The 23,159-nt window shown below is 37.3% G+C and overlaps 1 protein-coding gene across 1 annotated transcript in view; it reads right to left on the bottom strand.

Annotated features, from left to right (window-relative positions):
* The window catches only part of KERA (keratocan), a 33,268-nt gene that overhangs the window by 3,787 nt on the left and 6,322 nt on the right, over positions 1-23,159 (bottom strand). The window contains exons 3-4 of the mRNA XM_052774165.1: positions 18,807-18,957; positions 3,539-4,431 (exon numbers count right to left, since the gene is read on the bottom strand). Coding sequence (XP_052630125.1) covers positions 3,539-4,431; positions 18,807-18,957 — 1,044 coding nt within the window. The remainder of the gene's footprint in view (positions 1-3,538; positions 4,432-18,806; positions 18,958-23,159) is intronic.

The raw sequence follows: 23,159 nt of genomic DNA, 5'->3' as shown, positions 1-23,159 counted from the left end.
GCAGGGCAGTCCATCTATATGGGTACAATTCACCCTACCTAAACTGATCCTTGTAGAGGGTAAGTGTCAGTCTAAGTAAACCATTTAGACTCTGTTTATAAACTCTGGAGAGAGATTAATACTTCCAAAAGGTGATTCACAGCTCCTTAAGATGAGATGATTTTCCCTCTGCAATGGTGTATCTCTTTCCATTAACTGAGTAGGTGGTCAGTATGACTAACCCAAACTAGATACAAAAATCTAGGATGGTTAATTCAAATAAGATGAATTCCACCTGTTGTAAACAGTATTGTTAAGTGGTGTAATATTTTAAAATGAGATTCTGGAGCTGCTGTAGGAGAAAACTGCAGAAGAGCTTCTCATTAATGGCTAATATTGTATGTCTGCTGAAGAACCGCCGAAGATCCTGTTTCTTGTCCAGTAAAACTCATAATTTAGAAACATTCAAAAAGTAAGTTGATCTAGAAGATAGATGTGTTCTGACATACACAATTGTGAGGGTATTTCTGTTCTATTCTTGTAACCTCTAGCTGCACTCACAGTACTCGAACTTGAATGGTTGCACTCCCTTTCTCCTTTTCACATAATATTTAACAGCAGCAGCCATGGATCACCCTGCAAATCTGTACCTTTCTGGACTTTTCCAGCAAAGAAGCCAGTACCAGCTATAGCACAGAGGTCTGACAGTAAGTCAGGATCTGTAACTTCAACCATTTCTTTCCAAATATCCTATAATGGATTCTGATAGACTGGCATTGCTACTTGGCCCAAGGACTTCTCCCTTTCTCTACATAGGGAATAATATTAGCTCAGAGGAGCTATCACAATCTCCTGGTGTTCCTTTAGGGGAACTTACTGTTTGCTCCCTTTTATCGCTCCTTTGATAGCACTGTAATACCACCTGCTTACCCTTGCTCCCTCGCAACATCATCCTTTCATGCCTTGTCCTCTTTTTGCTTCCTCTAACACTCCCTTTTCCATCATTTGACATCTCCCCAGAGCCTTGCATGTGTATCTCATAAATAAATATGTAACCGTGTGTTTTAAAATGCCACGGAACAAGTGTGGTGCGTATCTGTTGTAGCCATAATTAGTTTTGGTTTTATGTTGACTTAGCTTCAAGTATGTTTTTTCCTCTGTGCATTGAGATCCTTGGGGAAGGGACCACAGGTGAAATCCTGGTTCCACTGAGACCAGTGATGAGGCTATCATTGATTTCACTGGGCTTCAGGATATTGCCTTATATCTTCATAAATTGTCGCTGGAGAAATAAGGCTTTGGACCATTTTGATATCTGAGCTCTTGCAATGCCAACAGTGTAACTATGAACCACCAAGAGAAGATAAAGCAGCAATTGGCAGGTGTGCAGGGGTATCTGAGAATTAATATTATAAAAAGGGCTTGTACTGCACACGTGAAAGTAAACTATCAGGAGGACTCTTTTGTGGAGAAACCAGATCCAGGTTTTTACAGTTATTTTTCTTTCAAATCTTTTACATTTTTTATCTTAAAGTAATGACTGATCATCAACTTTCTGGGTTTAAGAAGACAAAAACAATCTGCAGAACTAATGCCATATCTTATTACTCCCGCCCGATGGAATTACATTCCTTGTTTACAATCCTAAAGGCCCTTTGAGATATCGTCTATGAAAGCAGTGTCTCATAAAGACTATGTCGTTATCCCTTACCTCTTGAACAACTATGCTATGTGGTAGAATGTGCCTTACATAATACCCGCATTCCACTTAAGGTGTCAGGTTGCGTATTTAAATATATTTTTGACTACTTTATATGTACTTACTAAAAAGAAAAACTTTTTTTTTTAATTAAAAGCAGTGTTGTGCTTAAGTTAGTAATGAATTTTGAAAAGTGGTAAAGGCAACAAGGAATAAGGGCTTGTAGAAAACTATTGTGATTTAGGCTCATGGGCATCCATGTGTCATTGGAAAATGTGACTTGAGTTTGCATATACTACACAGGTTGATTTTCGTGCGTTTAACCTTTTTTAAACTTATTTAGGAAAGGAAGATAGTTTGGCAGCTCTTTAAATACTACCTAGACACAAAACACTTCTTAAACTGGACAGGTTACATTCCATTGATTTCAATTTAGTGTCCACTTAAAGTGACAGGATTCTGTTCCTGAGGCCCTGCAGTGAAGCAATTAAAATAAATCCCTTTGTAACCAGGGGGCAATGAAATAAGTTCAGTAACAACATATGTCATAAGCCCTAACTCTAATTAACTGTTAGACTTCTCACAGGCCACTTAAATATGTGCCAGTTATACAAAATTGATTTCTTTTTACAAGGTTTCATACATTTGTTTTGTAAAATGCAGTGAATTAACCTGAACTATTGATAGGTATCTTCCTTTGATATGTCCTTGTTTCATACAGAAGCCAAACCATTATTTTTAGTGTATTTGTGAACTACAGTGACACAAAACAGGAGTATAGAAGCATTTATTCAATTAAATCACCATGACAGGAAGACAAATGTAGAGACTTAGTTACCTTCTGTGCAGTGATAAATAGAAAGTCATCACTTTGATTTTGGCTTTTGGCATGAAACGAAGGATTTAAGGTCTGTAGGACGTACTGAGCAGATACTTTACCCAGTGTCCCTAATCACCACGTCCCTGCTGTACCTGGATGAACCTGGAAGCAGTGCTAGAAGCAGAACTATGACATGACAATGGGCTTCTTTTGCCTTGGGTACAAAACCTTGTCTCATTCATACAAAGTGGAAAATGTTAGCAGACATTTGAGGAGATAAACCGTAATAGGACAAGGCTTCTGTAAAGTCAGTGAGAAGATTTTTCTTGAAGACTAAACCCAAGTGTCAGCATTTTGTGCACAGTAAACAAAAGATGGGAAGGATATTCAAGACTGAAATATTCAATATCCACATTCTCATTAGTCGTATTTGAATTAGATTGTGTTGACTACAGCCAACATTTTATTCTGTTTTAAGGGCGCCTCGCCTTAAGCTCCTACTACATAATTTGGGTGGGCAGAGAGATACTCAGAAGAAGTGAGCATACAGAAATTCTGTTAGTTTAGGGAAGTCCCTAAGGTGCTCAGGGACTTTGAAAAGCTAACAGTCATACAGATGCGGTTTGAATATCGTAACTTGGTGCACCCACTTTTTTATTGTCGTTTCTTGGTTATTTACTCCTAGCCTTTCTGTGGGAAGCTTAATTTGTTCCTACAAAATGGTTACTGGCATAGATATAGTGAAATATGAATGCACAAATTCTCCGTAATCCACTCATACTTCTGATCTGCTTGCAAAGTGTTTTTTCTGTATGCATATGAACATTTTTCACATGTGGTATTACTTCCATGCACATATTTGGTTGTCATATTTTAGACGTGACTTGAAAACTGGCCTGTGGGAGGTCCTCTTGCTCATCTCCCTATAATCTACAGCACATTTTTAATCTCTTTATTTCAAAGAGCATTTTTTGTAGTTAAGTAGACATTTTAAAATAATTATGTCTTGCTAGGATCCCCCACTGACGATACACACTTACTTTTGATTCTGTTGTGATCAAGGTGAAGGTGCTCAAGGTGAGCATTGAACGGTGGAATTTTAGTGAGCTGGTTGTGAGACAGCTGTAGATCTAGAATGGATGAAACATTAAACCCATTTGGGGGAATACCGTCGTCAGATAATTTATTGTAGTTCAGCCTGAGGAAAGTCACTTTGGGTATTGTACTGAAGTAGTTTTCTGGTATCACTTCAATGGAGTTGTTGTCCAAAAATAGCTGCAGGGTGTTAGCTGGAATGCTTGAAGGCATTTTCTTGAGTGAATTTTTTGCTATGTTGAGTTGCATAAGATTGTTGAGTCCTTGGAAGGTGTCACTTTGAAGAGCGCTGTCCAACAAACTGTTATGGTGCAGATCTAACATAGTAAGGTTTTCCAAATTGCTGAAGACTCCTTCTGGGATTCTGGAGATTTTGTTTCTAGCCAGTCTTAGCTGTTCCAGGCCCACTGGTAATGGGGCAGGCACCTCTTCCAATTCGTTATCTTCAAGGAATAAGTAAAGCAACCTTTTCAGCTTGCTCAGCACACCACTTTCAATTCCACTGTTGGTGATCTTATTCTTGTTCAGATTTATCCATCTCAGATGAGTGGCATTCACAAAAGGCTTCTCTGAAACTGTTTCAATTAGATTGTTTTGAAGATAGAGGTACCAAATTCTTGCTGGGATTACAGGTATTTCTGTAAGTCCCTTGTTATCGCAGTATAATGCATTGGGGAAACTAGGAGGACAAAAGCACTCTCGTGGACACTCGGAAGTGTAGTGAGACCAATGCTCAGGATCCAGCTCATCATAAACTTGTCTTACAGTTCGAGTCCACACAGAATTGACCAAGAATAAGAGCAAAAGGCTTGTATAGACTTTTAGAGTCATTGTTTGCCTTGGAAGGGGAGAAAAACAATTAGCTGCCTCTCAACAGAACTCTCTAACAGCATATTAGATTAACAAAGCAGTATTACATAGAAAATAATATTTCCTCTATAAATAGCCAAATTCTGTCCTCTGGCATGTTAAGGAAAAACTGAACGGTAATATAAGAGGTATAAAGAATTCAGTGCTATATGTTGAAGAACATTTTCCTGATTCATCTCAGACTCCACATTGGCTACCAGTTTAACTGATGTTCGTGTAAGTGTCATTTCAAAGAACCTGAAAACACAGATCGTTTTTCTGACATTAAATCAGTGCTTATAAATTTGTTTAAGTTTTCCTGTACAGAGCTATAAACTACTTTATGTAATGTACCCTCTTCAGTAAAACTATCAATACCATGATGATATAAATACTATTGTAGTTAGTGTTCCTCCTTTTAAAATTAATCATACCCTATTTTCTGTTTTTCCTGTCTCTTAAATTACAATGGCATCTGGATCAGATTTTCCAGGGTCTTTTCTCATCACAGAAAAGTGAAAGATCAAAGAATGTTTTAACAGCTGTTTGTTGGGCATGTTCTTAAAAACCTTGGAGAGAATATGTTTGAGTAATCCATTCCCCTCCCTCATTCACTCTCTCATATCCAAAGTAATGACTTTCCTTCTCTAAAGCAAACAGCCAAAACAAATGCCTGATCTAAATGACACAAAAAATAAGTCCTAACCAAATTATATCATATACACTCATGCATCTTGTATCTATTTTACCTACTTAATATTTGCTTTGTTTAGCCTCTTCCACCATTAAACGATGAACAAAATCATCAATGATAATTTACTCCTAAAGGAAAGATTTGTGTAGCACAAAAACAGTGCTTCACAAACTCTTTATCTTGCTTGCTTTCTGATAAAGATTAGCAAGCATTTTGCAATGCAGAGGCAAGAGACTGATAGCTGTAATTTCTGGTCAAATTTAGGAGGTTAGTTTTGGCAAAAACAGTGTTTAAATAAAAAGTAAATTCTCTCATAGAGTTAAAGTACCAGTAAGGTTAAGAACTCAGTTGAGTTGCTGCATATGATATGTAGTCATTTAATAGTTTTCAACATTGTTATTAGCAGTAACAAGTGCAGTATCCTACAAATCTTCCAGTCTCAGAAACTGCTATCTGGAAGCATTCCAAGAAAGGACAAATAAAATATTTCTAACGAATAACATCTCTAATTTACACAGTGAAATGGCACCTTCTCACTCTGTAAGTATTCATAACCTTAATAACACTTTTTAAAAGAAATATAAAGTAATTTACCTTGTTAGTCAAGTTCCTGGAGCTATCAGAAGCCAGTTAGAAATCACTGTAAATTCACAGCCTTTGGCTGCTAACCACTGTGTTTTCTTCCTGTCCTCCCAAGAATTAATAGCATATAAAACTTGACGTACATGCTGGTATTCCCAGATGTGTTACCATACACACCTTATTAGCTATTGTTTCTAATTTGACATTGCTTCAGAGTTTGGGCTTACCTCAGCTTTCTTGGATCTTCTTCTCTTTCTATTGGTCACTGTTGTTAGACTGTAATAGCTTGAGTCAGGCTACAAGCCGTGTTCTATGAATACAGCCTAATATATACGCATCAGTGGCTACAGCTTTTAACCCCTAAAATAACTAAGGCACCTCAGCACCTAGGCAGGAAAAGACAGGAAATCCTGACTTTAATATCAAGCAGCCACATTGCTGAAGGCATTTGATTTCTACATTTTAGCAGATGAGAGGAACTGGTCTAGATGAAACAGGTAACACAAAATGTACCTTTATTCAAAATTTTTGTCAGAAGATACTTTACACGCAAAGCTCACTTACATCATAATTCATTCTCATAATACCTGAACTGGCCATAAAGAATTAAAAACAGTGACATCTGTTTCTACGGAAATGTTTTATTTGATTTTTATCAAATGCAGATGCTGCCATGCCATTTAAAGACATAAGTCTTGATTAGGAGAAGAAGATAGCAAAAGCATTTGCTAAGAATTTTTTAATAACATATTTTCATTTCTTTAAAGATTAAACCATACCTTCTCCTTTTTGTTCAGAGAGATATTTCCATAAATTTCTACAAAGTTATCCTACTCTCCAGTGCCTCCTGCAGTGAGGTCTGCTTTTAATTATCAAGGCACCAATTAATTATCTTGTTTTATCATTGATCTAAAGTAAACTCTTCCCAGCCAGCCAACTTGCTATCCAGGGCATAGACACATATTTCTTGCATTAAGTATTTTGGAGGATTTTTGTTTTCTTTTTTAGTTCAAACTTAAAGTAAAAACTTAATATGAGGAAAACTCCACATTCAAAGCCAGAACAATGGCGTAAGTATTTTAAGGAAAAAGCTAATGAAAATACTGAAAACATAAAATATATCCTGGTAGCTTTTATGAGTTTATATTAGTTTTAAAGTTTATTTATATAATTATTTTAATTCAGTTTAATCTAATTTATTTTAACAATAAAACCTCTAACAACTTATTTCATAATGTTTAATGCTTTGCTTCCTAAACTAAGAAGGTCTCAAAAGAAGTTTAGAAGTAGAGTAGACAAACAGATAAGTAATCAAAAATAGGAAAGCAACCCTTAAGTACACAGGCAGCTTCCACTGACTTAAGCAAGGCTAATGTTAAACATGTCATAAATTTTTTTTCAGAAGTGTATGTTTATACTACCTTGTTTTTTGTTTAGGGAAAAATACATCCTTACTACCAGTAATTTTTACATTGCTTAAGTATGTGCTTGAAAATAAAACAAGTGCTTAAGTGTTTCACTCTGCTAGAACTCCAGACTCTTCAACATCTCTTAGAGATTGTTAGGGCTTTCTTATAAGGCAGTTATAACGTTGATTCCTTCATGCATGCTAAGCTGAATCTTTCAAAAGTTTAAATTAGATGAAAATAATTTACATCTATACCTAAAAATAAAGGCTCTAGCTTTAAGCAAGATGTACTAATCATAAGCACAGAAATTAGATGTAAATTATTAACCTTTTCATTACGGGTGTCACTTTGAACATCTAGGCCTTAAAACATTTCCTTTGACCTCCCGCAGCAGACGTGGTACCACACGTTAATGATGAGGAGGCTTGTCAGCTGGAGTCCACGGAAGGGAAGTGGTGCGAGGCAGAGGCACCGCTGTGTGAAGGTTAAAATAGTTCTGTGTTCAGCTGTGAGTGATTTAAAGAGGCTTAAAGAATGAGCCGAGACCTTCACGAATGTTGTGCTGAAGGGTTTAAAATAGCGAGTCCTGGTGGCAGATATCTGGTGTGACACACTTACTTAAATGCAAGTCGCCAGATGTTGCACATTTAACAAAAAAAGATTGATTTATCTTATGCTTCATGGGGGTCTGAATTTACCCTTTAACCTGCTAATCACGTACAGATGTTCATTAAGTTGTCACAGAAATCACTGGCAGAGGGACTTGCTGGTTATCTGGTGACAGGCAGTGTGACTATTTGTATGAACTGCTGCTCAACAAGGGAGAGGCACATCACAGTCTGCCCTTTGTGGATTTGGAGGCCAGGTATTTGATCCTTAGCAAATACATACGCTGACACCCCATTCAGAGAAGCAGTTCTTCACTAGGAGAAGAAAACAGCAAAAACATATGCTGAGACTTTCTCAGTAACGTGAATTTTCATTCCTTCTGATGCAAACAAAGAGAAAAAAAAAAAAAAACAAACCAAGAAATGTCCTCAAAATCAGGGAGAAGGGGTGTGATGACTGTAATGTGTATTCTCACATGCACTCAAAAATTTTGGAAAGATCTCTTCAGGAACAAGTGATTGCTGGGATGTCCAAGCAGGTTTTGCAGAAAGGCCTGCTTTCCATGAAACCTTCAAGATTGCACACATACTGTCTGTCATGCGTTTGTTTTGTTCAGTCCTTCATCATCTGGTGTTACTATTTATTGTTTAAAGGGTGCAACATATGGTGAGAAAGTTTTACAGACTAATAAAAGACCACAGCCAAGATTTAAAAAAATGACTAATGGTTTGGGAGACTTTTTGTTTTGAGTATCCAACTTGAGACACTTTCCAGGGCCTTATTTTCAGTAAGAGGGGGCTAAGAATTTTGTGTTAAGGAGGTCATTTTTAACTTGCGAAGCTGAGCAGTCAGAGGCAAATATCAGTGAAACACAAACTGTTCCTGAGATCATGAACAATCTCCCAAAAAGTAACAGTATGCAAGGTATTTGCATGACAATAAAAGGAAGAGGAAAAATTACTACACTAAAAATACTATGAATGCCCACTCTGAATTTTGGAGACCTTTTAAAAGATACTTTTGGGGGTATTCTAGTTTGAGGAAGGTGTCTCCAGTTATTACAGGATTTTTTGCTCCATATGTTTCCTGGCAATCCACATTGTTAATCAATGTAATAAGAGAATGTGTATTAAAAAAAAAAAAATTCGAAATGTGAGGAGCACCAACAACCACAGAGGGTAGTAACAACTCCTTGAGCAGAGTGATGTACATGCTTGAGACTAGAACAGCCCACAAGCTTGAGAAAGACTAGAAGGGCTAAAAAGATAGATTGGAAAGACCCATCGGGAGGAGATATGGACAACTGGGAGTGCTGTAAGAGCTGTTGTTCTGTTTCAGCATCGAAGTTGCTGATGGTGAAAAAATGCATTGCTTTCTTTCAGTAATGGCTGCCATATGTCTCTGATTTAATATGAAGCAAGGTCTGTTAAACATCAAGCATGTGTATAGTTCATCACCAGCAAACCCAGGAGTGTACTGCAAGCAGAGCTAATTCACCAGCCCTGTGGATTGCTCCATTTAGCAAAGGCTGCAATCCAGTGTGCTTAATTTGGGTACTACTTTACTAAAATGCTAGGTGTCTTGCTCCAAAGGACAATCAGTTATCTGAAACATGCTCTTAAATTCCCTTCATGAGGACTAGAGAAAAGGTGATGCTTCAAAACCTGAAGAAGAGAGTAAGTCCAGTCTATGTACCCTTCACCATATACTTTTCTGGTAGCTCCAGACAGCTATGCAAACCACTTAAGGCAGGTGCTTACATTTACTCAGGGTTCAGTCTGCCTCTTTTACTTCTGAAGATTGGCATGTACCAGTGATCGATCTCTCTTTTTTGCATTGCTGCTTGAAATGGAGAGTAGGAATCTCTGAGTTTTACTCAGAGGCAGAAAGACAAAACTTCTATTTCCAAACAGTTCCCTGAACACCAGACAGTGATATATCCCAATTAATAATATCTGCTACTCCTTTTAAAAAGGAGCCACAAAAGGCTGGCAAGACCAAAGACTCTAAAATAAAGCAGATGAGTGAGCCCTTCAGGCTAGCCCAAGGGACAGTGCAGGCAGATCAAAGGGGCCGGCACAGATGTTCCAGACCCTGCTCCTACAGATGCATTTTACTCTATGATGTCATTCCTGGTGAAAACACCAAAACCAGAACAGACTTAGGAGCAGGAACTCTGCACCTCTCCTAGAAGCCTAAAATTGCCTGCCTAGACCTCTCAGTGGGAGAGATTGCATCTCTTATTTAAATAGGTATTTCTGTGCATATGCAGGCAGCTAAAGTATAGAGAATTTACCATGGGAGCTTTCGGGTTTGGTTAGGAGGAACCCTGGAAAATAGTTGAGCTGGCTTAATTTGTGAGATGTAAATGTCACCTGATCCCTTGTTTATATAGGGTTTAGTATGATGGGATCCTATTCTAAAAGTCCAGAAACAAAATTCTAGCAGTTTACTTTCTGCACACCTTCACTCCCTTGTAAAAAACCACAGTGAGAACTGAGTAGTTCAGCTTAAAGAGGTCCTTGCAGAGCAACACATTTCGGAGCAGAATAACTATGGAAAAGGGCTCAGCTTTTATAGGAAATATAGTGCTCTCCTGAATATGCTTCATTAAGGAATTTTTTGGCTGTCTGTTCCCTTTTTCTTTCTATTTTGAGCTTTTTACCACACTGACACCATAAAGGTTCCATGACCCAATGCCAAGATCTGGTATTTATCTTGGATAGCTAGGTTTAGTTTACCTACTATGTAAATGTGGCTGTCAATCTCTTACCTTAATTTGTTATCATGGTTTCAACAATTTTGACACTGAAACAAATCTATCCTATGCAGGGACCCAATTTTTAAAATGCTAGATGTACAACCATATGTGCTAAATGTATCATAAATTAAATATCTAACATGCATTTATCAATTACACACTTGGGCCTGCATGTGGCTATTTAGATGATTAATATTTTCCAGGCAACTAATGGTAAATTAAAAGATGAGTTAGTCATCCGATGCCCATTCTGTAAATCTGCAGTTTTGAAAAGTAAACTATCACGGATTAAATATTCTAAGATAGTATAAAGATCGTGAAAACAGGCTGTGAGGTGTTAGTGTTACTTTTGTTCTCTTACTTTGCTCTGTTGTTAAAGAAGTCCAAAAATATTTGAACTCATCTTCATTTTAGATTCTTACAATAGGATAATGAATTCCAAGAAGCTTAGACTTATAGAAAGACCTGTCTTCTAAAATAAATGACAAGGATTTCTTAAAAGAGTACTCCCACAACTTAATGAAAACAATATTTTAGTCCCCTTATAATAAAGCTCTGCTATAGTGATTCTGCCAGATGAGAAATTCAAGGTTCAGGTGCTTTTTTAATATTTAAAAAGAAAAGCCAAATGGCATAAGCTATATGAAAACCCAGCCCTTATTTTATTTTCCATTAATTGTAGTATTTTTTGGTCTAATTTTTAATGCAGATACTCTTGGGAAAAACTGAAATTAAACATTAAAATATGGGGTTTTTTTTTTCTTAAACTGTCATGTTGGTCATAATTTTTGAGAGTTGGCATTTCCCAAAGCACTCAAGTTTTCTTCCAGAGCCCTGACTTGAAGCTAGAATCTCACTCACCATGAATACTCCAGTCACTAATTATCCTTTCAGATGGAACATGTTGAAACTAAGTCTTTATACTACAGATGATATTCCTCAACACCCAGCACTTTGGTGCCAACTGACACCACCTTTTTCTTTGAAGACAGCCTGGAACCCAGCTCCAGGGAGAATTCATACATCCTTCCCTATCCAAGCACCGTGCAGCACTCCAGAGGCCCTAAACCATCAGGGTTGCGTTCCAGTCTTAGATGATTCCGCTCATCTCGGTGGCTGCTGTGAATCCCAGCATTAAATGCCTAGTTCTTTTCTGCATTCTGTGTATTATATACAGCTCATCTCAGGGCTGTGGTTTTTATTAAGAACAACATACCTGTCATCCTTTGGAGTCTACGGTGGGAATGAAAATACTTCAGGGGATGACTTTTCTTACCCAAACTTAGGAACCTGAATAAAAACATCTCATTTTTACACATGGAATCACAAATTCTTCTTGAAATCAATGCAACGTTGCACATAATTTTGAGTACTTATTAGTCTTACTGTTTACTTTTTTGGCAGCAAAATGGTTGTAATGATGAAGTCTAAATGTGAAGTTCAGGAAACATTTGTTTATCTAGTTTGAAAACCAGTCTACAGAGTAAGATGGATGGCAGATGCACATGATGAGATACTGGAAAGTTGATGAAAACAGGAATTTTGAAAGACAACACTTGGCCTTGTTTATCTTGAGGACAGCTTATTATTAAATTGATTTATAAGGTATGAAATTCCCAAAGACTTCCAGTACTTCTGTCTGAACTCTTATGCTTGTTTCAATAAAAACATTATCTTCAATAGAAATATATTTTTACAGATATTATTCAATATATTCCGACGTGTCTTTGTAATTTTTGGAATATGTGCTCTAGTCAGGTTGACCAGATAACACCATCGTCTTGCACGCTTTACCTCACACTAGGAGACAAGGGATAAAGACAAAAATGCTCTTTTGCACAGCGTAGCTGCCCGTATAGTTAAATCTAACAGCCATCTCTTTGTAGGTCCAAAGGCTACATGTTAACTCGGTCACCTCCATAGCCACAAACCCTTGTACTAACTGAGCAATACAAGAAATGATCAAGCTGCAGTGGGAAAGATAACAGGGGCAGCAACCTCCATACTAGCGTGGAACTCCTGGCATGGAAGCTCTCCAGGTCAGTGATACAGTAGTATCTTTCTCTGCTGAGTGCTGGTGCATCAACCCCAGCAAGGAGTCCATCTATCTCTTAAGAAAATGCATATTACCTGCCTTGCAGGCAGTGCAGCTATGTCACGGTGGACTTAGCAAGCAGCTCCTCAAGAGATATGAGATGTGTGAGATTTTGCATGTCTGGTGAAGGATAGAAGCCTAAAGTCAGCAAATTCTGTATTATTAAGCAGCTAGATATGTTTTCTGGCAAAGAAATGTGCTACAATTCACATTGATATCCCAGACGTAGTTTGCTTTCTCTCACCAACGTTCATGCCTGTCCCTTGGGAAACAAAAAAACCCCACTGATTCTGAGAAAATATTTGGGTGATTTTTCCCACCTCCGCTGCTGAGATACTATAGTAGGGATCTCTCTGCAACTATGAAAACATGGTCTATATGCTTATCAGAATGATCTTATGGTGGTTTAACTGTTACAACCAGATCTGACAGAAGGTATAGGCAGCACTTATAAACCATTTTAAACAATGTGGGATTTTTTTCATGAACATTTAAAAATACTTTTAAACACCTTATAACAATAGATTTAGACACTGTTGTTCGAAATGTCACTGAAGACTGCTTTCTTGGAGGGAATAAAAAACTCCATGATCCTTTATATCTTCCCTTGTGAGGTGGGTTTGATTTGTGCTCTTTTGCCAGAACAGTAGTACTTCTTCCAAAATAAAGCTTTCATCTTGTTCACAAGTCAGATGCATTTGACCAAATCCCTGTGCTTCAACACTGTCATCTGGACTGTAAATAACATTTCTCCTTTCATGTATTTGCCTCATTTCTTCACTGCCTTCTAATTAAGACTTTTTTTTTTGCTTTTCTTTAACAATTTCAGAATAAAAAAGCATGCTGTACCAGAAAGGTACTGCATAAGGGGGATTATACTTAAATAATAATTATTCAGGTAATCAAGACTTGTTATATATTATATATATGTGTTTTCTGATCTGCAGATTAAGATTTCAAATTCTGAAAAGGAAGATAACTCCCCCCCCAGACATGTAGATGGAGATACATGTACAAAGAGTTATGGTTTATAACACCAAAGAGTGGCAATACATAATTTTTTACATATGCTACCGCCCCCTGAAATCCTCAGCTCCTGATTATATACCTATACCTTCATATACATTGGGGGGGGATATAGATGCCGACAAAAAAATAAAAGCTAGAACCTTAAGGGTCCACAAAAGCTATCAAACTGACGACAACTTAAAGTGTCCAAACTGAAATCTTCAGGGCAAAGCATTTACGCGATTCAGTGAGCACAGCCTTGAGGGATTCAGTCTCAGCCTTGAGCGATTCAGTGTCACCTCTGAACTCGTTCGAGCTGGGCGCTTAAGGCAGGTCACCTCTCAGAGAGGACTGGTGGGATCCTTCTTGTGATTCCAACATGTGGAGATATGGGCACAATTATTTCCTGTCTAGCCCACAACCACAGCTTTATCTCAGAAGCTGCAGAGTATAGTGTGACTAAAAGTGCTTCAGCTTCTTCTTTTAAGGCTGTTTTGCTTTGCATAATGAAGCGATCATTTGTCCAGGCACTTGAAATAGGCACCACTCCTACATTCAAGGTGAGTGTCCAGAAGTACAGAGTGAGCACTCCTTTTCTTTCTCTGAGCTAACTGATGTTGAACTGTTCACACTAGAAAATATTTAAGAGATATTTATCCATGAAAGCTATATAGCCTACCAATTAAGTTATTTTCTTACGGACTAAGTGTCTTTTATCCAATATCTAAATCTGCAAAAAAGTTCAGAATCAAAATGTCCTCCATGAGCACTCTGTCCACTGGGCTGGTAGCTCATAGACGGTTTCCCTTATTTTGTGTAGCCATCTAAGCATGTTTGCCAGTGCTGTACCACATGGGAGAGTGAGATGAGATGGATCTCTGACTTCACTACCAGCACTCAGTAGCTCACAAGTGTCGAAATGGGAGCAGCTTTGCATAAGCCAGCTGCAGATATCTGGGCATTGAAGGAAAGTTTCCACAGTTTTTACCTATGGAATCTAATGTTAGCTGAGTTATGATTTTGTGAGTATCATGGGAGTCTGAGTTATGGACTAGAACCTGAAGAAATAAATTTTCCATGTGAATTTAATACAAAACTCTTCAGCTGTAGAGTTGGCTATTAAAATTGGATATTGTCCCCCGTTGGTAACGAGTATTCTTAGAACCACAGATTCACAGAAATTATAAAGAAGTTTGAAGGAACATCTGAAGGTCATTTAGTTCAACCTCCTTCTAAAAATAAGGCTAACTTCAAAGCCAGATCAGTTCCTCAGGGTACTGCCCATGCAAGTTCTGAAAATCTCCAGGCACGGAGAGTCCACAGTCTCCTTTGGCAATCTGTGTCAGTGCTTTACATGCTCAGTGTGAAGAATTTGTATGTCCAGCCTGAATTTCTCTGTTTGGAACTTTTTCTTTGCCTTCTTGTCCTTTCATTGTGCACCCCTGAATCTGGCCCCTTTTTCTGTAGTGCTCTTTTAGGCAGTGGAAGCCTGCAATAAATCATGGATCTGAGGCATCTGGTATATGCGGAGAGGCTAAGGCAAGTGACTTGGCATAGCCTGGAAAGGAGAAGGCTGAGGAAAGTTCTCTTTGCAGCCTTCCATCTTAGTTGCTCTCCACTGAACTCCATTTTGCTTTATAACCTCAGTTTCTACCACCTTCAGTCTATGCTTGTTGCAGCTGTACATATAACAATTCAGACTGCCTTTCTTAATGATGTTTTGCCTTCTTGTTCCCAGTTTTCAAAACTGGTTTATGCTAAATAACTACCTATTTATTCCCTTTCAGTAAAACTGAAGGTTTGCGAGTAGGGATGGGACCCTGCCAGGTTCTTTGCACTAGAAGGACAGCTGTAATCAACCCCTGCTCACTCCTTTCTTGAACCATTTGACAATGCTGGACTCTGTAAAACAGTAGAGGGCATGTAGGATTTATGCTTCCAGTGAATGTGAGTCACTGCCTGTTCCTTCCAGGGAACTTCTGTAATTTAATCTAATATGAAAAATGCCTTTTAAATCAGACAATACTTGTTTATTTGAAAAGTGACTCTATCTTTCTGAATGGCTGTGCAACATACTTGCAGACCAGTTCCTGAAATTTCATGCGTAGTTTTTTGTCTGTTGATATTGTATATTGTCATTGCAATACTGCTTTTCATGACATTAGTAGCAAACTTTCCTTTTTATGTCTGTTTTCAAATTCATGTCTTTCCAAAAGATCTTGATTTTTGTAAATTCTTCCGTATGAAGCTTCACATGAAAGTGTCATGACAAATTTACCCATTTTAACCTGAAAGAAGGAGGGACGCATATTGGAAGTGAATTGTATAGCTATACTATAGGCTGCATATTATGTGGCCCTAAACAGACTTTAGTTCAGGCTGATATACCCACTCCACTGTCTCTATGCTACTGCAGCTGTGTTATTATCTCTTCATGTCTACCTACTTCTAAGTAACATGTTTGCACTTGTATAGATAAGTATTTTATAATATGATCAGGTTAGGTGGGAACAGGGATGCATGCATCATGTTTTTCAGTATCCAGAATGCTGAGGGCTTTATAACCAAGATCCATCACCTTCCCTTCCAGGAAGGGCAGAAATTGCAAGTTACGGTGATTCAGTTGCCAAGGCTCTGGTAAGTAGGGTTAAGTATTCCCAAACACCTACATTTCTGCCTAGTGCCTAGAAAACAACTCATCTGGCTTTCCTAAACTGAGAACTAAGGTACATCACTATTGTGGCTATTTGTTTCTGTAAGATATGTAGAATTTGGGAACTTAAACAGTCTTTGTAGTGATTTAGACCAATTCATTAATGCAGAAGCAGAAACCTGTGCTTCTGGGTCTCACAATATGAAAGGAAAGAGGTACAGTGTCTCATTTCTCCTTTAGCAGAAGGACCTCATGTTCTAGTTTTTTCACAGACAGTGTGAATAGCAAGCTGTACACTGTTATCTCTCCCCAGCTAACTGGGAATTTCTGAACCACAGGAAAGAGGTGTTCAAGATAAAAATGTACTGCCAAATGCCATTTTCTCTTAGTTGTCCAAGTGCTCGTTGCAAGGTGAAGGTTCCCTAGTTTCCGAGGGAGGTCATTGGTACTGTTCGCTATTTTGACAGAGGACTTCCTTCTACTGTATTCCTTGAACAGAACTTCAAAATGCCTTGTGAACATCTGTAGATGCTTTATTTCCAACATACAGGTATGAAGAAAATACCCTCATCAACAGGTTTTAATCTATCCTGAGGTGGACTGTTCTCAGTCTCGACTGTTCACATTGTTTCATTTTGCATAAAGATAACTAGTTTGCTGAAACAAACTGAAAAGAAGAATACACTTCTGTCCTGTTTGCTAGATCACAGCTATGTGGTGACACATGTCAGCACCAGTTTGTGCTCTAGAGGTCTTAGAGTTTAATGTATTTCCCTGTGAAGGGGGCAGTTAGGTTAAAATCTCTCTGGTAATGATTGAATGCTGTTTCCCATATCTTTTTCTGTTCTTTGGGGGGTTTTGCATGGAATTCTTTCTTCTTCTCCTATGTTATAATGCCTAGGTGCTATTCCACAGTGATTCCCACTCTGATGTGTTCAGAAAGCCCCAGCTTTAGATTTTATTCTTCTATGAAAATTCTAGCTTACTTGTAAGAAAGGTTACTTCCAATCCTTCCTGTAAGTGGATAAAAAAAGCAATAACACTTACAAATTCCAAAATGACAAAAATGAGGAGGGAAATACTTCTATTGTCTCCTGCATCTCTCCTTTTGTTTTAGTCCCAGGTTTCTTTGTGAATTGTGTATTGATTCTGAACATCTGGAATTGGCAATGTACCAACTAAATGGTTTGGTATGTTGTTTGGGGGTTGGTTGTTTTTTTTTTTCAGAAGTGATAGTTTCTGCTTTTGCTATAGAAACTATCAGAGTTTCTGTGTGAGTGTTTAATAGCCTAGTAGTTGAAAGGAAAATAGTACCTGTCGGATGATCTATGTTTGCAGGCAAGCAATTTGTGCTGCTCCGTTACCAACACATTTATTTTAGTGTGTGTTCCAGGATGCTGACAATATTTGGACTATTCATTCCCAGATAAAAGGCAGTACCAGTTCTCTATCATGAGTAGCTAAGGCTGCATTTTAATCATTGCCTGTGGCTTCTGAGAGATTTCATTGTTCTTTTGACAATACCAAGAAATTAATTTCACTATTTCATAGTGCTGTGACTCCCATACTGCAAACTCCATAAAGCATCAACTTAATGGCCAACACAAGTGCAGTGGAGTATGTTAAATTATATGTTTACAAACATATTGAAACTTGAAAGTAGAGAAAACAGTTTATTTAACCTTACAATAAATTTTAATAATAATAGAATAGCTTAGATATCTTGTCTTAACCTGAATTTTTTTTTCAATTTATAAAAGACTGAAACATAGTTGACAATGATATGGACACAAAAATACTATTTGCTATGTTTTATTTTCTACAATCTGGTTAAAAGTAGCATGCAAGTAATTGAATAAAAATACTTGTATATATGACTTATTTTGAAATAACAATTATACCAGCAATGGATAAAAGTCTTACCATGAAAGTTTAAATGAAAATACGACAAAAAGAAGAGTAAACAATTTTTTAACCTGAAAAATGTTTGTTTCCCTGTTAGCTTTCACATATTCCTTTAATTTAATAATGTCATGGGCTCTGAAAACATTTTCATACATTTTAAATTGTTCTTAGATTGTTAAATCATTTTTTCCTTTGTAATTGATAACAATATGAAAAAGGCATGAATAATTAAGAAAGTTGGATTGGTTGGAGAGGAATCTTGTATTTACACAGGCTAGCCCATACTGGTCAGCACTCTGATGAAACCCACCTGACATCCATGTAAGTCTGGTACCAGCTGGCATGTATTGCATGCATGGACATAGATTTCTACAAAGTCGAATGCTTTTCATCAACTTACCTAGCCAGATGAAGGCACATTGTGCGCCACATTTGGTCATTCTTGTGCTTTCTAAATACAACCATTTGTAAAAATATGCACACATTTCCTTAAGGTTGCCAAGTGCATGCTAAATATTAACAAACAGAATGGATAATAGGCAGATCGACACTTTTTTAAAGGCATATCCTAATTTTAAAGAGCTATCATGGTGTAATTCCTGAAGTTACTGCCCCTAGAAGCGAACTGGATGCTCCCAGGTATCTCACTCCAGTGAAACCTCAGCAGCCACCCGAAGGCAGTTGTACATCTCCTGTGGCAGATCAGCCCGAGTAAGATTGTTTCCATCCAGGCGCAAATGTGTGATCTTGGAATAGGTCATTGGCCCAACAACCTTACAGAAGCTGCTCAATGGGAACTCTGAAACAAAGGGAACATGAATAAGAGAAAGCATGAATAGTTAGGACAAATAGGACAAAACCATTATTTTTCTGCTTTTTTAGTTTTAATTTGAAATTGTGACCTTAAATTTATTTTACTATTTTTCCATGTCGTGCATGTCCACTGATGTAATTCCCCATAAATTTACTGGAACTGGAGGGGCTTGTGTTACGAGAGGTTCTTTCCATTAGTTGTGAGAGGTTCAGAATTTCAAGAATGAGTTTTTCAAGAGCTATGTGCTCCCAGTACCTATTTGATTTTTAAGACTTCAGATGTTATATAGAGGTCTAATCTGGCATTTAGAAAAAAAGGAAAAAAAAGAATCTCCAGTAAAACTGGAGATGCAGAGAGAGGAATCAGTTATGCTGGGTACATTACGATGGAAGGGTAAAACAGTGCTACATAAGATATTGAAGGAAGCAAAAAGCTTCTGGAGAAATTGAAACCATGGTACAGCTTTACCCTTAAGAACAGGCAGTCCAATGGGTGTCTGTGTCAAATATTGGTTTGGATGTGCCATTTTGATTTACGAGTTTCAAAATGAAATTTGGGGCTGGGGTTGGGAAGGAGTTTTACATTTAAATTGTATAGTTGAACATTTCCAGAACAGCAGGATTAGAACGTGAGTATAAATGTAAAATATATTTATAAAAATATTTCTATTTATTTTAATTTATATATCATGATATATATAGCCTCTCTTCAGTTGCAGTATTATTTGGTAACACCAGACAGGTCTTGAATGGAGAACTATGTCTTGTATCTTGTAAGCAGTATTAACCGTAAGCTAGAAATTCCATGAAGCAGAGAAATTCTGTGCTCAGTATACGTAAGCACACACATATACATATTATACAGATCTGTCATGCAGAGAAGATCTATCTTCAAGAGAGAATGTATGTGAATAAACCTGGTGTCCCCTGCATACCACATTGTGGTATTCTGTGAAGATGGTCCTTCATTCTCACCTGTTTCCTTTGAGTCACAGAGGATTAGTCAACTGAAAAGCTCCAACACTACTAAAGAAGCAGTCTGTGAGGCTTGTTCTTCTTCAGGCCATTGACATCAATTGAATTCACACAGAAAATATTTTAAAGGGACTCCTTCAATGAACCCATTCACCAGTATGCAGACAAATTCCATATCTTTAGTTGCTTTTAGGTGCAAAGAACTAGCACTCATAATTTCTGAGAAATCAAGGTAGTCATGGACTTTTGAAAACACCACTGTATATATCTTTTCTGCATGACTATTTAATTCATCTAAGAAAATGTGATGACCTACATTATGTTGTAGTACTAAGGGAAGTGGGGGAGTTATCTTTCATATCTCCACTTTAACTTCAGTTGGATTCTTTCAGAACTGGCATTACAATAACCTGCTATCATTGATAAGACACGGCTTGTCTAAACTAAGTATAGATGTACATCCATCTGTTCAGGCAGCTTTTTAAAGCATGAGAGCTCAGGTAATTTTTTGGACAAAGAAATATGATGTTGGAGAATGGGTAAAGATTTTTGTATCTTTCACAAAATAAGTTGTCTTGAATAGGGATTAAGGAAATGTATTTCAAATGTTAGATCTTGATCACCGATTTGATTAAAGCAAATCAAAACAATTTCCCAGATTTAGTATATTGTACAACCTTGTTTTGGAAGGGTGAGAGATAAAATGCATCCTTAATGGCACATTTATTGGGCAGTCCATATTGCAATATAGTACAATTTTAAGACTGCAGACCAATTCTGTTACTCTTCCGATTCAGAAAGTACCAGCTGAAGTGAACTGATGATTCCTGTGAGTTAGGTTCATATAATCTCAGAAATGTTTATAAGATTAGATCTGTGTGGAATTTTGCTGAATGAAAACATAAGTTCCTGAGACTTTGAACTCATTTGTTGGCCTACAGGCTATACCATTAACTATTTAGGTCCAGTTTTCTGTGGATAGTTTGGGTGTAATTTGTAAACATTAAAATAAACATGAATTCCAATACAAGTTTTTTTTCCAGTTTCTTGTCATTCAGGAATGACGTGGTAAGTATAGTTCTGTTGAAGGCAGACATTTAAAAACTTTCTAAATTTACTTATTTGTTTTTTCTATATTGTTACTTTTAAGCATAAATACTAAATTTGGATGCAAAACAAGGGATGCTTATAGAAGTTGGGTAGATGCTCAACTACTGAAAGGATGTAGACTTCATGCATGTAAACCACAAAATTTATCTGTGTTGCCAAAACACTCATCTGTGCTGATTATTTATGAGACTGAAACCCCTTTGGAAGTGGGTGCAAATCTAGTCCTCACAGAACTCAAAGGAACTGTGCCATGGACTTCAATGGTGCACACTGTTTGCATTTGGGTATTAACTTTTTATACAGTTCATATAATTTTCAGTTGTTAGAAGCATATTAAAAATATTTGTTGTCTAATTGCAGTCTCCACTAGTGAAAAATAAGGTAAGTGGGTCTCGTGAATGCACTTGATGTGCTGTTACCTATATGATCTGTATGGGAACTGCAATCAGGGAGACCAGAGCACTGTTGCAAAAAATATGTCAGTAGCTTACTTCCTTCTTTATTACACTTATTAATGTTGCAGGTGTTAAAATATCTTCCTGAATTTATAATATACAGGTTCAGAGGCAGTGTACCTGGAATTTTGCCACTACTGTGGCATTCATATTCTCCCAGCACAGAATTCCTGCATGACCCAGACACAGAGAGAATAAGAAGGATTGGATGAAAATTGGATTTTCATCTGAACAATTATTTTCTCACTAAAAGTGTCTGTCGCCATAAGAAATTCTGATATTCTAACAAACTACCTGAATATTTGAAATATCTGGGAAAAAAAAAACCAAACAGGAACAGGCATCTCCTCTCCTCTCCTCTCCCTGTAAAGCAAAATGGGAGCATAGAAACACTTATTTTTTAGACAGAATTAATTTTTTACTATATGCTAGGTGAGAGTATATTCCTTGTACATCAGGAGTGTAAGCAGCCTTTAACTAAGGGGAAGATTAACGTGCAAAGATTCCTTGTTCAGGTGTGCAATACAGTGGGCAATCCTAATGGGATCTGAAGTCCCGTAGTCATCCCTGGTGGTCTGTGGTCCCACAGTAATTGTATGATGTGAGTCATTTCTGCACAGGCCATTGTAAAAAAATCCTTTGGAGATTGGTGGAGTGAGCCAGATAAAAGACCATAAAGCACCTCCACAAATAACTCTGTTTAGAATAAGTACAATTATGGTACAGGTACTGATCCAGCCGATGGACTGGAGCAGATTATGTGGCCCCTTAACTGTCTTCTGGAACATCTTCACATTCCCCCTTGTTATACTCCATTCGCATGGTATCTTCTTCCTTGGGTTTCATGTGGAAGCAGTAACTCTCTCCTTAATCCTTTACAAGTACAAATGAAAGATGGAGAAGTCTACCTATACATACATACATACATACATATACATATATATATATATATATAATCCTAAGAGCATCTTAAAGCATGGTAGCAAACCACTGCTCTTATTAAACAGAAAATTCCACCCTTAAATTACTACTAATAAGAAATATTAAAAAAAAAATGTTGTTTCAATTTAGAAGTTACAGTTTAGGTTTGAGATATGGAGAAAGCAAAGGCTTTTATAAACCTTCCATGGTCCTGTGCTACCTTGGAGATCCAACTAGCATCAAGTACAGTAGATGGAATATACAGCTGATACCTAACTTACATTCAATATTATGGATGTGCTTCAATTTCTTAGTTAGACATAGGAGTTAGAGAGGAGTTACTCTGAATTTGTCTTCATTCCAGTTTGCTATCCGCTTTGCTCACTGCTCCTCACATCACAGATGAAGACGGAACACACTGAAGTGAAGCCAATTCTGCTACAATTTTTTGTATGTGTATATTCATCAATTCTTGTTCAAAAAGCTCAGAGTCACTTAAATGAGGGTATTTCTCAAACAGGTAATTTTTTATGTATGGTAATGCATAATGATAGTAGCAAGCCCAGGATGAAACTCATGGATAATAATTTAGAGAAATATTTCCTTTCTTTGTGGTAATATCAAAAGGGTTGGACCCAGATTACTCTTTCTTAGACAAATGTAAACTTTAATTGCCAGCCTAAAGGTACCTGTGAAAAAGGGAGACAGTAACAAATTAAGAACTCTG

Source organism: Harpia harpyja, chromosome 23 (genome assembly GCF_026419915.1).
Source record: "Harpia harpyja isolate bHarHar1 chromosome 23, bHarHar1 primary haplotype, whole genome shotgun sequence".
Taxonomy (NCBI): domain Eukaryota; kingdom Metazoa; phylum Chordata; class Aves; order Accipitriformes; family Accipitridae; genus Harpia; species Harpia harpyja.
Note: the sequence above shows the minus strand (reverse complement) of the source record. Positions and strands in the feature narration are given on the sequence as shown.